Below are 17,631 nucleotides of genomic sequence, written 5' to 3' on the forward strand. Positions count from 1 at the left end.
ATATGTAATTAATCTACTTATAAACAAAATGATGCATTTAACCTGCTAATAAACTCTGCAGGCTTCTGTGAAAGAATCATCAACCATTAAATGTGCTTGAAAGTAGTTTAGCAGTTTGTAGTCGTAGCACATTTAGTGCAAATCTTATGCAGGATGATGCAGCTCAGATTGCTTTTCCCTTTGTGCGGGTGAATGTAAGTCACTAGCTGCAATTGCTGCAATGACTGGATAATCACTAATAGACTGTGCTGATGTTCAATGGTAGTTAAAGGGAACCTGAAATGAAAATAATCATATGATATAATGAATTGTATTTGTAGTACAGCAAAGAAATAGAACATCAGTAGCAAAGATAGAGTCTCATATTGTTTCCAGTGCAGGATGAGTTAAGAAACTTTAGTTGTTATCTATGCAAAACAGCTGCTGTGAGCTCTCCGACCCACTGGGTGAAATACAGTCCTGTTTTCTGAGGCACTTATACATCAAATAGAAAGTGAGACACAGATTCAGGTTTTACTGACGGAGCGTTCAGAGGATCATTAGCTCTGTTTTGTTTTACAGTTTGAAATACAGAGTGTGGTTTGTAATTGCAAATATGACAGAACGATGCAATGTGTTAAAGAGAGACTGAAGCCTTTCAAAATACTTCTTTTTACGCTGCAGGCTTCTTCATCAATATAACCCAAGCTGATTCGCCGCGGGGTCTCAGCAGAACGAGGGCCTTATACCCCCCAAATCCCGGAGCAGAATTCCACGGCTTTCCATGTCGCGGATTGTGCTGCCCGGGGGAGGTGGAGCTTTGCGCTTTAGCTCTGCCTCCAGTACAGTCAGTCTGTGCTGATCGCCGCCTCTCCCCTCTCAGTGATAGAAGACTGAGAGGGGCGGGGAGAGGTGGAGCTTAGCGCTGTAGCTCTGCCTCCAGTACAGTCAGTCTGCGCTGATCGCCGCCTCTCCCCTCTCAGTGATAGAAGACTGAGAGGGGCGGGGAGAGGCGGAGCTTTGTTCTGTAGCTCTGCCTCCAGTACAGTCAGTCTGCGCTGATCGCCGCCTCTCCCCTCTCAGTGAAAGAAGACTAAGAGGGGCGGGGAGAGGCGGAGATCAGTGCAGAGTGATGAGAGTAGATGCAGAGCTACTGCACAAAGCTCTGTCTCTACCCGGAAGGAGCCCCAAATCTTTCCCCGGGTATTTCAGGGGGATTAAGACCTTGTTCTGCCGCGTCCCCACGGCGAATCAGCTTGAGTTATGATGATGAAGAGGCCTGCAGCATAAAAATAGGTATTTTGAAAGGCTTTAGACTCTCCTTAGAGAAAAGCTATATAACTAAAAATAAAATTATGATACTCTTTTCTTTGCTACTAATGCTCTATTAATTATCCGTACTACACATACAATTCATTATCTCATAAGTTTTTTGTTTCGTTTCAGTGTCACTTTAATACACAGGAATCCTGTGCAGAGTGTAGGTAAAACTCAGTTTTGAAAATAGATGTTAGACGTGGGCTGAAACGTGGTAGGTGCAGTAGGCAGCGTGGTTTGCAGACACTTACCATGTGTATTTGTCGATACACCTGTATTAATAAGGCCTGGAGAAGAGTGTTGTACCCGGGTGCCCCGTTTTCCCCTTTGGCCCTGGCTTGCTGCTAATTGGTATTAAAGTGAAGGTCGGCGTCTGATTTGGCTGATACTTGAGTTGCATGAGGAATGGGAATTACACATCCGTGCTGCATCCCTGTGAGATCCATGCTGCGTTTATTTCAGGAAATGTTAAATAAGCCATACTATTTACCTGCCTAAACATGTTTAGTGGCAGCCACTGTCTGAGAGGCCTAAACAAATATTTAGGCAGGTAAATGCCCAATTTTTCAGGCATCTCAGACAGTGGCTGCAACCACAAATGTATTAGGCAGGTAATCCCAAATTTGTCAAGCCTCTCAGTCAGTGGCAGCAATGTAAAATGTTTAGGCAGGTAAATGCAGATTTTTTTTTCCCCTTGGTAATGTAATGCTATGTGTGGGATCACACGTGAGGGATGTGATTTTTTTTTTTTTTTTTTTTTAATCCTCCATAGCATTACATTAGCAAGAGCTTTACAAATCACAAGCGCTTAGAAAATTGCTGCCAGCGGTTTCCAGGCTTAGCTTTGAGGTGGTGCAAATTGTATGCTAATTATATGCAAAGTTATGCATCTGCTTCATCTGGTTCATTTTTAAACTGCATAAATTTTGCCTCAACTTAGAACTCTCAGCAGCTCACTGACCATCCCTAATGATAATTGCTCCTCCTCTCAGAATTCTTGAACAGGAAGTGATGATGTTTCTTTAATTGCAGCACGGAGTCCCAGCATCAGGAACCACTCAGAGACTCGTCTCTCTGTATCCACAGACTGTACAACGGATGATGATGACATTGGACAAGAGTCTCCTGCAGATATCCTGGTTACACCAAATATACCCCCAGACTCCCTTTACCTGTCTAACCCTGATGGGCCTTATACCCAGCACAGCTCTCCCCCTGCTGGAGGATCTTATTCCTGTTCCATGTGTGGGAAATGTTTTGTTCAGATATCGCATCTTGTCAGACATGAGAGAACTCACACTGGAGAGAAGCCCTATTCATGTGCTGAGTGTGGGAAATGTTTTGTACAAATATCACATCTGGTTAGACATCAGGCATCTCACACTGGTGTGAAGCCCTATTCATGTGCTGAGTGTAGGAAATGTTTTGTTCGGAAATCACATCTTGTCAGACATGAGAGATCCCACACTGGTGAGAAGCCCTATTCATGTGCTGAGTGTGGGAAATGTTTTGTACAGATATCACATCTTGTCAGACATGAGAGGTCTCACACCGGTGAGAAGCCCTTTTCATGTGCTGAGTGTGGGAAATGTTTTGTTCGGAAATCACTGCTTGTCAGACATGAGAGATCCCACAGTGGTGAGAAGCCCTTTTCCTGTGCTGAGTGTGGGAAATGTTTTATTCAAAAATCAATTCTTGTTATTCATGAGAGATCTCACACTGGTGAGAAGCCCTATTCATGTACAGAGTGTGAGAAATGTTTTGCATCTAAAGAAGGCCTTATCCATCATGAGAGATCTCACACTGGTGAGAAGCCTTATTCATGTGCTGAGTGTGGAAAATGTTTTGGCTCTAAATCAAATCTTATCAAACATGAGAGATCTCACAGTGGCGAGAAGCCCTATTCATGTGCTGAGTGTGGGAAATGTTTTGTACAGCTAGCAAATCTTGTCAGGCATAAGAGGTCTCACACTGGTGAGAAACCCTTCTCATGTGCTGAGTGTGGGAAATGTTTTGTTCGGAAATCACATCTTGTCAGACATGAGAGATCTCACAGTGGTGAGAAGCCTTTTTCCTGTGCTGAGTGTGGGAAATGTTTTATTCAAAAATCATTTCTTGTTATTCATGAGAGATCTCACACTGGCGAGAAGCCCTATTCATGTACAGACTGTGAGAAATGTTTTGCATCTAAAGCAGGCCTTATACATCATGAGAGATCTCACACTGGTGAGATCTCATGTGCTGAGTGTGGGAAATGTTTTGCACGTAAATCACATCTTGTTAGTCATGAGAGATCTCACACTGGTGAGAAGCCCTATTCATGTGCTGAGTGTGGGAAATGTTTTGTACAGAAATCACAGCTTGTCAGTCATGAGAGAACTCACACTGGTGAGAAGCCCTATTCATGTGCTGAGTGTGGGAAATGTTTTGCACGTAAATCACATCTTGTCAATCATGAAAGAGCTCACACTGGTGAGAAGCCCTATTCATGTGCTGAGTGTGGGAAATGTTTTGGGCGTAAAGAAAGCCTTGTCAGTCATGAGAGATCTCACACTGCTGACAAGCCCTAAGCATGTGTTGTGTATGGGAAATGTTTTTGTTTGGAAATCACTGCTTGTTATATATTTGTGTTGAGTGTGCAAAATGTTTTGGACATAAGTGGTCTTTTACAATGTTTTTATTTTTATCTCTTGCAAAGTGCTCATAGAAATATTTCAACACAGAGTCCTGAGGACACTTTCATGCTACTCAGTTTATTGGTTTGGTAAAGCTGAATGGAGGTGACATGAGGAGATAAACATGGGTACATATAGTACTAACCCGAGATAGAACTTGCCTGAGATCATGTATTATATTTTTAATTGTAAGGGTTAATAAACCAGGTGATTTTTTTTGTTATGCAAATGATGCAGAATCTGCAGTCACAGCTCTCCTGAAAAGTACATAAAGCAAAATGCTATTATCTGGGAATATTAGATGACCCCAGTCATCCAGACTGACCTCAGGAAAGGAGATTTCCCTCTCTCTGTCTCTCTGTGTCTTTTTTTTTTTTTTTTTTATATATATATATTCAGGAGTTTGAAATCCTACTATTCCCTAAGCAAGCTCATTTTTCTCTTGGATATATCACAATGGTACATGCTAGGCTGGCTTCAGCATGTAGCATTGTAGTGTGTTGTGTTGGTGGTATAATGGTTAGGATAGCAGCCTACAGAGCGGTAGGCTTGGGTTTGATTCCTGGCCAATGTATGTTAGTTGGCTTTTGACATCCTACAATTCCCTAAGCAAGCTCATTTTTCTCTTGGATATATCATAATGGTACATGCTAGGCTGGCTTCAGCATGTAGTGTTGGTGGTGGTATAATGGTGAAGAGAGCTGCCTACCAAGCACTAGACCTGGGTTCGATTCCCGGCCAAGGTATATAAGCTGGCTTTTGAAATCCTACAATTCCCTGGAAGACAAGGAGAAGTGAGGAGGGGAGGAGGAAGTCTGTTGAGTAGAAATTCTTCTTATTAGGTAAAAATCATTTTGGTGGGGAAAAAAAATTGAATTCCGTAAAATTCCGCGGAATTTCATATTTTTCTGCAGAAATTCCGCCATAGTGATAAAGCAATTCCGTTCCTTCACAACGGAACGGAATCATCGGATTCCGGCCGGGATCACAGAATTCTTAATTCCGCGGAATCCAGCGACCATCCCTAGTCACAGCTCTCCTGAAAAGTACATAAAACAAAATGCTATTATCTGGGAATATTAGATGATCCCAGTCATCCAGACTGACCTCAGGAAAGGAGATTTCCCTCTCTCTGTCTCTCTGTGTCTTTTTATAATCAGGAAACATGAAGGGATTTGAGCTGAATGCACAAAGTGCAGTAAGATAAGAAGAGAGGGATTTATCTCCCAGCAATGTTACGCTGGACACACACAGGACTGATATTCAGAGAGATTGGAACACTGCGACTGTGACGGGATCTTCCAGGGATCTCCTGATTTCTCTAAATAATTTTAGGGGTAACGTTATAGATCTATATTGTTACGCCCTCACAGAGGAAGATTGGCTACTATTTTACATGATAATACTACAGTATAAATATGGGAGCAGGAAAAGATAAGGTATTATTAGTCAGATGTATTCCCAGCAGCACGGCTGTGGAGTTGGAGCAGTTTTTTTGGTACCTGGAGTCGGAGTTGTCCACAAATGCACTGATTCCGACTCCTAATAAATGGATACTTGAATTAAAAGAAACAATGTGATACAATATTCTGTTTCGCAGATAGCTCACAAAAATCTGAAATATACAGTAATAGCTGTGCTTAGTCCACAAAAATAAAACAATAAACCAATCAAACAACAAATTACTTTTGCTGTAGCAGTAAAGCAGTCACCATATTTTTAACACCAAATACATATATGTAACTGACTGTATATGTGATGTGTACACAGGAATCTTTTATATGCAACAAGTAGACCCAAAAGCCCATTTAAAAACGGGCTCTAGGTCTTATTTTACCGCCGCCGCCGCCAGTCACTGCACATGTGGGCGTGCCCGATGCGCTCTCGCAACTGCCCGCCCACCCACCTCGCTCCCTGGTCCCTCCAGGTGACTGTTACTGTGCAGATGCGCAGTAACAAAAATAACAGGGATGCTGCATAACTGCTGGACGCAGCGACACAGGCTCATTATTATATAGGATAACATCTCTGCATTCTAAACAGCCACAAATGTGGATCTAAGCTTTGTTTTAACTACTTATTGCCTCCACCTCATCTTTTTCCTTTGATTAAGTATGGATCATTTTTTGGTTAATTTCTCTGTGTTGTTTCTCTGCGGTTTTTTTTCTTTGTGTGTGTGTTCTTTTTCTAGTTCCCATTAGTTTTTTCCTCTTCCAAATTTAGCCTAAACGCCACGCTACCATTCTGAAGATATCGGATACAAATCTCCCGTAGGGGACCAGCCCTCCTGGCACTGCAGGTGTTCCCCATATGGAAGAATATCTCAGTCAGAGTTTGTGTTAATAGCCACAGATCTCCATAGAATAATCACAATTTCTGTAGCATCTGATGTCTGTTGGCTTTGCCTATGGGAAGTACAGTACTGCTTATATGAAGCCTTTATGTAGTGACACAACAACAGACAACTCTCTCTGTTATGGTGGTGAACAAAACCTCTGTGGCTAGACTTATCATTTTATTTCCATCCAAAACCCGGCCTGGCTTATATATAAAATGTTCAAACCTCTGTTTCTATATGGGATGTACATTCAGCTGATATACTGTATATATGACACTTTTGTATATAATGTTTATATGATATAGTATGATGGATATTTCATTTATTTAAAAATCAGTTTACCTTTTCTGTTTGTACTGTATTACAAATCCTTTAATAAAAATGTAATAACATATCTGCGGTAAGAATAACGACTAGCTGGGTCACTGGTAGGGATGGTCAATGAGATGCAAATAATTCTGTGTTGCTGCAGGTTTATGCAAATTTTATATGCAAATGTATGCAGCTTGAAAATGGACCAATCAATTTTCACCTTTGCAGGACTGTGTGGAAGGGTGAGCAATGCACCCTGGGAAGTAAACACACAGAGAGACAACAGGAGCCGAAATGGGGCACTAGCTCACAAAGTATAGAAAGATGGAAGTTAAGTGAAATGAACACTCACAACGGGAAGCTGCACAGGGAGCCGCCAACCACTGGAAGCAGGTGGGAGGGGCACAAACCCGACTCCACTCGCTACCCAGAGAGGGGGGTGATGGACGCACTCCTGAAATACAGCAGCAAGGCCCTGCCATGTGGCATCAGCCATGTGGTGACCAGACTTCGCCCTCACAGGGAGGGAAACAAGTACAAAGGGAGTAAGAGGCGCCCAGGAATGTATAAACTAAATAATATATATATATATTATGTGGAGTGTTAAGCCTGTGCCTATTAAAATGCATTATACTTATATGAATTCATCATTATTGCAGTAAGCCACCTCCCGTTTTTTTCTCTTTTATTAGTTTTCTGCTCAGCTTTATTCACTCCTGAGCACCTCTTACCCCCTTTGTGGACTTGTGCAGGAGTTGATTGGTTAATTCATAAGCTGCATACCTTTTCATGCAAAATTTGCATATCCTGCATCAACTCAAAATTATTTGCATCTGAATGACCTTCCCTAGTCACTATTGCGACACACAGCTGAGCTATTTTGCAAACTAAGATTCATATTTTAATATGTATCTTAGTACATTATACAAGAGTAATCATTTTCATATTAGCTGAAATTTGTTTAAACAAGTGCATTTGGTTGTTAACTTAAGTGTCTTAACTTAAGAGTCAGAGTCAGTGGAATCATAAACTGAGGAGTTGGAGTTGGATTTGGATGATTTTTGTACCGACTCCACAGCTGTGATTCCCACGTAATGCTGATGTAACCCAATGCCTCAGTGCTGCACCCCACATGTAAATTAGAAGCAGATGATTGGATGCAGGTGTTTGGGCTGGAGGTGAGATACAGGAATTCTAGGGTGGAGAGGGGGACAGGTTATTGTTATGTGTTACAATCACATGCTATAGGTCAGGGCTGGGTAAACATTGCGTGCGCATTCCTAAAATTTCTCTCGCCTCCCTCCTTCCGTGCAGAGTGGCAAGTGGGCGATATGCGGGAGTAAAAATTCACTTATCTGCGTTTCCAGCACCTCATCTCCATGGCAACAGGGTGTCGCGTGACATGCGTCACATAACATGCCAGTGTATGACACGCTGGCAAATCTTGACGGTTTGTCATGTGACACCCTGTTGCCATGGAGACATTATGCAAGGAAGGGGGGGGGGGAGGGAGAGAGAGAAACCAAGCTGCCTATCAGAGATGAACTTTCGCTGCTGCTACAGACAAATGTGGGAAGCTGTTGCTGGAAACGATTCTGTGTTATGTAACAAAATAAATCCTATTAGAATGGAAATCTGATGCATCTCCAAGTATCTCTCCTGTGATTAAAGCTGCTAATAAAGTGATTCCTCTGGATAATGTGCTGAATATCAGCTGTATATTGTTCCCACAGTGTGACGTGTTTTGTTCCTCTGCATGTAATGTAAGATGTACTATTACCTGCATCACTCAGATTTACTGTAATAAATACAAGTGTTTGTAGCCAGAGCTCTCTGTAACATTGCAGGTCTGTAGTCTGTCACTGGTGACGGTCAATGAGATGCAGATAATTCTGAGTTGATGCAAAATACAGTAAATTATGTAAATGTATGGAGCTTAAAGCTGGGGTGGGATTTGATTGGTCCATTTTCTAGCTGCATACATTTGCATAATCCTGCAGCAACATGGACAGACCCCGGCTTGTTCCCCTTCCCAACAGGGCGAAATACCAGATGCCATTAGCTCCATGAAGCTGCCCCCCTACAATTAGCACAAATACGAATTCCACCACACCATGTTTGGTTCGTGTTACACTTGTCTGCAAAAAATAGGATATGTGCTGCTTTTGTTTTGAAGAGCATAGCAATTATTTGATGGCATCCCCCGGCCCCCCTACAACAGCACACAGGCATGAAAATTGTATAGTTGGTTAGTGCCCGGTTTTTTGTGCCCATTTGTGCTGCAAAAAGCCCCCTTCTATTTGTCAAAGTTTTCAAAATATTAAGGATTTTTCTAAAAGTGAAAAGTTCCCCCACCATTCATTCACTTCATTATTGAGATGTTTCTGGTTTGTTTAATATCCACTTTTTCATAGCTCTCAAAATAAACAAAGTACTGCAAGAACTTTAAAGTTCCTTTTGCTTCAGATCAATGAAAGTTTTTTGCATTGATGCCCCGCCCGGAAAATATATATTTTTTTTTTCTTTCGCCTCAAATTTGGCTTTTTGAGGATGACATTCATTTTCAGTAATTACTATAATTTCTATGAATTTAAAGGGAAAAACAAAGAAAAAAAATATAGTATTTCTCCAATTCCATCCCCTATAGTTTTAACCTCCTCAGCGGTATGGACGACTATACACGTCCATCACCGCCGGAGGTCGCCGATCAGGCCCTGCTGGGCCGATTTGAGCGAAATAAAAAAGCAGCACACGCAGCCGGCACTTTGCCAGCCGCGTGTGCTGCCTGATCGCCGCCGCTCTGCGGCGATCCGCCGCGAGCAGCGGCGAAAGAGGGTCCCCCCAGCCGCCCGAGCCCTGCGCAGCCGGAACAAAAGTTCCGGCCAGCGCTAAGGGCTGGATCGGAGGCGGCTGACGTCAGGACGTCGGCTGACGTCCATGACGTCACTCCGCTCGTCGCTATGGCGACGATGTAAGCAAAACAAGGAAGGCTGCTCATTGCGGCCTTCCTTGTTTATTCTGGGCGCCGGAGGCGATCGGAAGAACGCCTCCGGAGCGCCCTCTAGTGGGCTTTCATGCAGCCAACTTTCAGTTGGCTGCATGAAACAGTTTTTTTTTTTATTAAAAAAAAAACCTCCCTCAGCCGCCCTGGCGATCTTAATAGACCGCCAGGGAGGTTATAATAAACAATGCTACTGTACATAATACTCACACATTTTACCTGCCTATTTATCCTGGTTATCACAATATAGTATGGTGAAAATATATTATTTGAAAATAAAGTTGTATTTTTTCTATGTTGAGCTTTTTTGTTTTCTCATTTTACACTACCAATGATTACAAGCCCTTATTTGCAAAAAATAACAGTAATACACTCTCATCAATACACTCTCATCACACACACACACATATATATATATATATATATATATTGAAGCGGAGTACCTAAGGTAACTATTTATGTATTCTCTTTTCAATTCTGGCACTTTTGGGGGTTTTACAAGCGTTTTATTTAGGTACAGAATGTATGAAAATAACATTTGTATTGCTTTCATTCAGTTTGCTGCTAAACAAAGTCACATGACATAGGCCTCAGTTCTAAAAGACCCCAAATTCTATTTCCTTGCTTGTCCAGGTGGAAATTATACCGTATATACATAATCAGATAGCTTTTTGGCCATGCAACAATACTCTGTTAACCACAAGCAACACCGATGCATTTTTCAATGCCAATTTTTGCAAAAGTAATACAGTCATTCTTTCTTAGCAAACCCCCAAGAGTGTCAGAACATTTGAAACAGGTCACACATGTCACCATTCTGAAAACTAGAGACCCAGGCCTACTCAGATATACATATTGTGTAACATTTGGACTTATGCGGTTTTGCTAAAATTAAACCATAACGTTGAAAATAGTATTTTTTTACAGTTATTTTTTCACTATGGCACTGGAAAAAAATCACATGACATAAGCCTCAGTCCTAAAACACAGCAAAATCTATTCTACAGCTCGTCACAGTCAAAAGTATATGGCATATGCCTCACTTAGTAACTTTATTTATGAGACATGCGTCCAAGCTTTAAAACACACCGAAAGGTATTCTCACATTTTCCAGGTTAAAACAAACCCAAATATGGCTAATTTAAATATATATCTCTTCTCTTAGCAGTGATGACAAATACATTGGAACTTACCTTTGTGTGTCTAGCAGGATTTAGAAAAGTCATGGGTCAGAAGCCAAAGCAAATCCAAGGCTCAGAAGATGGGAGCTAGTCTGCAGAGTGGTTAACATTCTCAGCTTGCAGCAGGGTCCAATGTTCAATCTTGAACCTTTTTGTGTTGTTGGGATTCCTCTAAGCATTCGGTTTCCTCCTACACCCCCAAAATATAGCTGTAGGCCAATTGTGAGCTCCTTTGAGGGACCGTAAGTGACATGAATATATAGGAAAGGGGAAAAGGCCAGTAAAATATGTCCGGGTTATGAAAATAGACTCCAAAAAAAAATTACTTTAATAATCAGTAACAGTGTGGTATGCCACAAAGCATCCAATAACACACAGTGCTGGTGCTGAGGGGCATTTGGGCCAAAAGTACTGGGACTACCCTTGTCTCTTGTTTGACATATACTCTGCATCTCAGGGGGGCTTTCACTTCATTTGGGGGGATTAGGGCAGTCTAGTAGTGTTCTCCAAATGAATAGGATCCTGTCGTTGTGCAATTTGGCAGGGTTAAAAATCAGGGACTTCAGGACGTCCTCCTGGAACTCAAGAAAGGTGTTCTGTTGGTCTGTTGTTTTATAGACCACAAATGCATTATGCATGGTCACCTGGAGCATATAGAACACTATCTTTTTTTTTTTTTTTTTCTAGACTTTCCACCTTCTTAGCAAATAAGGCGCCAAGATTTGGTCTGCCAGAGTCCACTGCTCCCATCTTTTTATTTTAGTCGACTATGGTCTCTGGCTTTGCAGTTTACTCCATTCTTGATGTGACAAGAACTGTGGCTTCAGTGTGGATTGCAGATAACATCATCACCTCCCACTTGTCTTTGTACTTTAGTGCCATTTGAGGCCGTAGGACTGTCCTCTATGTCCTAGGTTCTCAACCTGTGGTACGTGTACCCCAGGGGGGGTACTTCTGATTGTTCCAGGGGGTACTTGGGCTCGATATACTTAACCAAGAAAAACAAATTTAGAGATTTAGAAAATAATAAATCTTATTTAAACAACACCAAATTAGTATTTTAGCCAATTAAAAGCAATAGTAAATGCTTGGAAATCATTTAGAACAAATTATTATGCACCACGATTAAATATATATTTGTCAAGGGGTACTCGTGATAATGTTTACTATGCTACGGGGTACTTGGTGAGTGCAGGGTTTTAAAAGGGGTACATACCAATAAAATGTTGAGAAACACTGCTCTATGTAGTTTGCTATTTACTACCTGTTGTAGGAGGCCTACACAGTTTGATCGCGCCGTCCCACATGCGCCAGTCTGGACTGAGAACAGGTACTTAAAGAATGGCATACTTGAGTAGAAATTATCTACATAGAGGTGGTAGCCCTGGTGGAGAAGTGGGTTTTTTAACTCCACCACTATTTTCTCACTGGTGCCAATGTACTGCGGGCACCCAGCTGGCTGTAAAATGGAGTACTTGCCTTCATAAAATTTAAAGGGTTAAGGTGTAGTCAGTGCCACTCTCGCATGCCCTGTACATTTTCACCCCATATCTTGCCTGCTTGCTTGGTATGTACTGTTTCATGGAAAGTCTCGCAGGAACGGTACCAGGGATTTCTCATAAGTAACGTCCTGGTTTGGGGTGTACACCTGCATAAATACTGCAGTGTAGGTGGGTCAACAGGGCCTCAACTTAAAAAGTCTGTCATGGGCAGGGTCTGTCCATGGAACACTTTGGGTGTTGTCATTTAAATGAAAGAAATTTGACAGCAACTCATAACGCTGCCTGCCCACTACTGCTGGATAGGTGGGCGTATTATGAAAGATGTCCTTGAAACAGTACTGTAACGATTGTGGAATTATCTCCATGATCAGCGCACAAGGCGTGCGCTGTCACGGCGGAAATCCTCCACAAGCGTATGAAAGGAGAGAACCCAGCTTTGGTGCAAAGCACCAGTAGAGGGAAATTCCCACCGGCAGGTGGAGCTGTGGAGTGCAGAGGAGCAAAGCCTCTGTACTGCCACAGATGCCAGATGGGAATTGTCCGAATTGCAACCGAGCAGGGCAAGATAGCCCTAGAGAGAGAGCACAGAGACAGGATGTGTGTGTGTCCACCAATCTAGTCGCCAACCAGCAACGGTGAACACACAACCGCATAAACAAAGTAAGAACGCAATCGCAAGAGTAGCGATTGCCAAACATGACACAAGACAGAGCAGAGGTAGACCCAGGAGCAGAGCAAAGGCACAGCAAATCATACAATGAGAATAAGGAAAATAACAAACGCTAACTAAACGCGAACACCGCACACATTTGCAACAGCAAACGCATTTACTGCGCGGTCTCCGCACGTTAAGCGTAACAGAGACAAGCACGCCACCCTAACTAACCTACGACACACAAACAAGGAAAATAGAATGCGAATGCTTGCTTAACGGTTACCTCACCGTGCCTACCGCAATCGCTCGTATCAGACAAGACAGACAGACCAACAGGAAACAGGTATAGGTCAGATAAGATCCACTGATCTTTCCGCCAGAGCGAGTGCGATCCGGGTTCAGGGACAGGAAAGATCCACTGCTCTTTCCGCCAGAGCGAGTGCGATCCAAGTACAGCAACAGAGTTAGCAGGATCCACTGCTCTTTCCGCCAGAGCAAGTGCGATCCAAGTACAACAACAGAGCTTAGCGGGATCCACTGTTCTTTCCGCCAGAGTGAGTGCGATCCGGGTTCAGGGACAGGACAGGAAAGATCCACTGCTCTTTCCGCCAGAGCGAGTGCGATCCAAGTACAACAACAGAGCTTAGCTGGATCCACTGTTCTTTCCGCCAGAGTGAGTGCGATCCGGGTTCAGGGACAGGATCACAGATCAGAAGGATCCACAGCCGCTACCGCTAGGGGCTAGTGCGATCCAAGCAAGAAAGACAGATGAGATAGCCGGTAGCAACCGCTGCTCCAGCTATACCCCAAGAAAGCAGATCAGAAGGATCCACAGCTGCTACCGCTAGAGGCTAGTGCGATCCAAGTAAGACAGATGAACAGAAGGGGCTACCAGTAGCAACCGCTGCTCTGGTTAGCACCCCAGACAGACAGAACGATTTCCTATCGACCACCGCTGGCGACAGGACAATCACAGCAGAGAGGCAACACAGACAAAACAGATAAGCAAGCTAACTGCACTAGAGGAGCTGCCTAGTGCAGTCCCCAGAATTACTCTAAGATAACTTTAACAATCCAACAGGGAAGGCTGACACTCAAGGAGTGTATTAACAAACCATCAAGGATGACCAGCAATGCATTCTGGGAGCAGAAGGCTTTTATACTGCCAGCCCTCAAAGGAGACAGCTGGGCAATTTGCATGTATGCAAATCCCTCAGCAAAGCAACTCTGAAAGTTGCAAGATGAAGTCAGGTCTCTTTTCCAGAGACCTGCATCCCTCAGACATAAGGAATGGTCAAACAGCTGTCTGCCTGTGCAGCCAGCTGAGCGGATCATTACAAGTACATTTTTAACTGGGGCTTTTCAGTTCAGCTCATACTAAGAGTCAGCCCAATAAAATATTTGTTTTTGGCCAAGGTGGTGGGCTGCCATCTTGTGGCGATATAGCTGGTGGGGTTGCTGGCTAAAAATTGTAGAGCGTATAAATTAGTTTGCTCCACTATATGCTGTCACAATTTATCCGTAATAAAGAGCTGGTATATGTCAACTGGTAGCAGATTGATAGTAGGCACTGACACACCAGCGGTGGCTGTGAAGGGTGGGATGTTGGGCGCAGCATAATTAGGGGGTGCCCAAGTGCCATTAAGAATATGATGTAGTACCTCCTGCCTATGAGGTATCTGTGGCCGCCCACCCTGTCTACGCCTGGCTCCCCCCCACCCACCAACTCCTGCTTGCAGCAGTGGTGTTGCTCGCTGAGCCCCCTGTTGAGGCCTCAGACTGTCCTGAGGGTCCCTCATCAGCGGACTCAGGATCATCCCTCAATCGGCATAATGGCGGCCCTCCAGACTCTGAACTTTCAGATCCTGAATTAGAGTTTGTCGGCGGGAGCCAATCACTACCTGACTCATCCCCGCTGCTGCTCTGCTGGAGGATGGCGGCTGCCTCCTCCACACAATGCAGTCTCCCTGCCAGACTGCACAAAAATAGAAAAAGATAAAGTTTTTTTTTTCCCCTAACGTGACCAGTTTTTTTGGGTTTTTTTTGAGGGGGGGGGGGGGGAATAAACAAGAATAGAAGAATATAGGTAGAAAAAGATAAAAAGGTGTCGAAAGCAAGGGGAGAGAGTACCAAATGGTAGTGAAAGAGGAGAACATAAAGGGTGGATGGCTAAGGAGAGGGAGGATCAGGGGTTAGGAAAGGTATGGGGTTAAAAATTAGGGTATGGGGCAAATTTTATTAAAATACAGGGAAAGGGCCTACCAGTTCTCTTAGTCGGTCTCTTTCATAGCTCCTACCACCACAGATCAGTGATTGACAGCAATCTGTGGAGATATAGCGAGAGAGAGAGAAAAGAAAACCTTTTATTTACAAACATTTTTAAGAATGCACACTGTTACTGGATGTACGTCTATGTGCATTCTTCACTAAACCGCTTTGATTGGCTCAGGTGGAATGCTGGCTCCCTTTCACCATCCCCTCCAGTGTATGAGCCGCTGGGCACGAGCTCAGTGCGCATGGCCCACACACCAGGCAGGGAGTAAGACTGGACACGGATACGCGCCCAGTTAGGCTTTAGCCACTGCTATCTGGATGAGTATTGTCATACAGAATCCTGAAGCGGTTAAAGCAAATCTGTGAGGTTGGGGAGGGGAAAAACTGATTCTAACCCTGGGAGAGGGAAGCCTCTGGATGCTCAAGAAGCTTCTCCAGTGTTCCTCCTCCAACCTGTTCACAAGCAGGGATACCAGAAGTGAAGCCGCACTGCGCCTCTGCAGCAACACAGACCCACTCGGCTTTCATCGGAAAAAGACAAGCCCGATCAGGTACGTGCTACAGCACAGACAGCTCCTGCATGCACAGCAGCACAGATCCGAGCACAGGCAGCTGATGCATTGACACTAGCACAGACCCGAGCTGGACTTGATGATTCTGAGCCGTTGTCTCCCAGCATGGAGAAGGCTGCATATATCCATGGCCATTGATGGAAGCATAAGGAGATACGTGAGTACCTGCACTGTGGGTTCCAGTACTGTATTGGCAACACCAGGTTTTGCACAGATGTCAGTGCATGTAATGAGTGTGTTAGGAAGTAGAGACACGCTATGTAGCACACGGGGATGATCAAAGGTAATTGCTTGATATAAACCAAGAGAGCCCTGAAGATAAGGGTTTGCTACCCATGACATTTATACCAAGTGCACTTCAATAACAACTATTACAGGTCAGGCACTGTGGCTGTTAGGAGTCCAAGACCGAGTATGGGGGGGGGGGGGGGGGGGGGGGGGCTATTCTACTGGCCAGTGTGATGGGTGATGGTGAGCAGGCTGGGAGACAGAGTCAGAGGATGGGCTGCATCAATGACTGGGGGATCCGGCATGGCGGCTTCCTGAATCCTTACTGACATTGGTGGCCTTCAGGGTGAGGATCGGATGATGAGGATCCAGGGCCAGAGGATTTAGGTCTGGAGGTCAGAGCTGGTGGCTGCGGCAATGTCTGGTGGCTGGCGGGTCCAGCATACTGTGTCCTGGATGGTTTGGTGGAGCAGCGGTGTCATGGCTCCCCTAGATGTCATCAGTGGTGAAGTGACTGTTGTGGGTATCGGCAGCGGGTGGATTGATTTCATAGCATCCCCTGAAGCTAAAGCAGCAAGGCCATACCTAGGCATGCTCAAATAACGACTTCGGATGAAATACGAATAGGTGTTATTTGGATTTCATCCAGTTAATTAAAACAGAGGTGGGCCAGGGGGGTTAATCTTACCCATCTGCGTCTTCTTAGATCCATCTCTCGGTGCCTTCCACGATGTGATCCAAGCGGCGGTCACGCGACTAGACACTTCCTCCTTCAACCCAGAAGGAGGAAGTGTTTGTAATCATGTGACCACCGCCCACCCGCACTGGTGTTTTAATTAACTGGACGAATTCGGATTTCATCCGAAGTTGTTATTTGAGCATCCCTGGCCATACCTCCCAATGTTTTAAAGCAGACCTGAACTCTTGCACAGGAGAGAAGGAAACACAGAGAAATCCACCCTGTGTCTAACCTGCCTTTGTTTACAGAGAACAGCCTGTCGATTTTTTTCCTTCTAAGCTAGTAATGAGCCAGTGTAATCTGAGCTGTCAACTGTCTGCTGAGTTGTGAGCTAATAAGCAAACCCAGGAGGTTAACACTTTCTGTGCCACCAGCAAACCAGAAAGTAACTAATCTGCAGCATCTCTAGGATCTCTATAAGCTGTAACAAGGATGTGTTTTTGTTTAAAGGTTATTATGCTGTTGCTTATCTTTTAGAGCAGAAAGAAAGTTCTGATTTCACGTTCACTTTATGATAAGAAAGAGGGATTCCTTTAAAGAGACTCCGTAACAAAAATTGCATCCTGTTTTTTATCATCCTACAAGTTCCAAAAGCTATTCTAATGTGTTCTGGCTTACTGCAGCACTTTGTACTATCACAGTCTCTGTAATAAATCAATGTATCTTTCCCTTGTCAGACTTGTCAGCCTGTGTCTGGAAGGCTGCCAAGTTCTTCAGTGTTGTGGTTCTGCTATGCACTCCCCCCTCAGGGGGGAAAGAAACACACAAATGATCTCTTGAGATTCAAAAGGAATGCTGTATACAGCCTGCATACAGCCTGCTTGTGTATGGATGTATTTTCTATGTGTGGACATACTG

At 43.9% G+C, this 17,631-nt stretch overlaps 1 protein-coding gene across 1 annotated transcript in view; it reads left to right on the top strand.

Moving 5' to 3' along the window:
* LOC137537129 (zinc finger protein 208-like) overlaps positions 1-17,631 on the top strand; it is a 221,367-nt gene that overhangs the window by 10,750 nt on the left and 192,986 nt on the right. Inside the window, exon 3 of the mRNA XM_068259261.1 lies at positions 2,329-3,864. Coding sequence (XP_068115362.1) covers positions 2,329-3,864 — 1,536 coding nt within the window. The remainder of the gene's footprint in view (positions 1-2,328; positions 3,865-17,631) is intronic.

This window comes from Hyperolius riggenbachi, chromosome 10 (assembly GCF_040937935.1).
Source record: "Hyperolius riggenbachi isolate aHypRig1 chromosome 10, aHypRig1.pri, whole genome shotgun sequence".
In the NCBI taxonomy this organism is placed as follows: Eukaryota; Metazoa; Chordata; class Amphibia; order Anura; family Hyperoliidae; genus Hyperolius; species Hyperolius riggenbachi.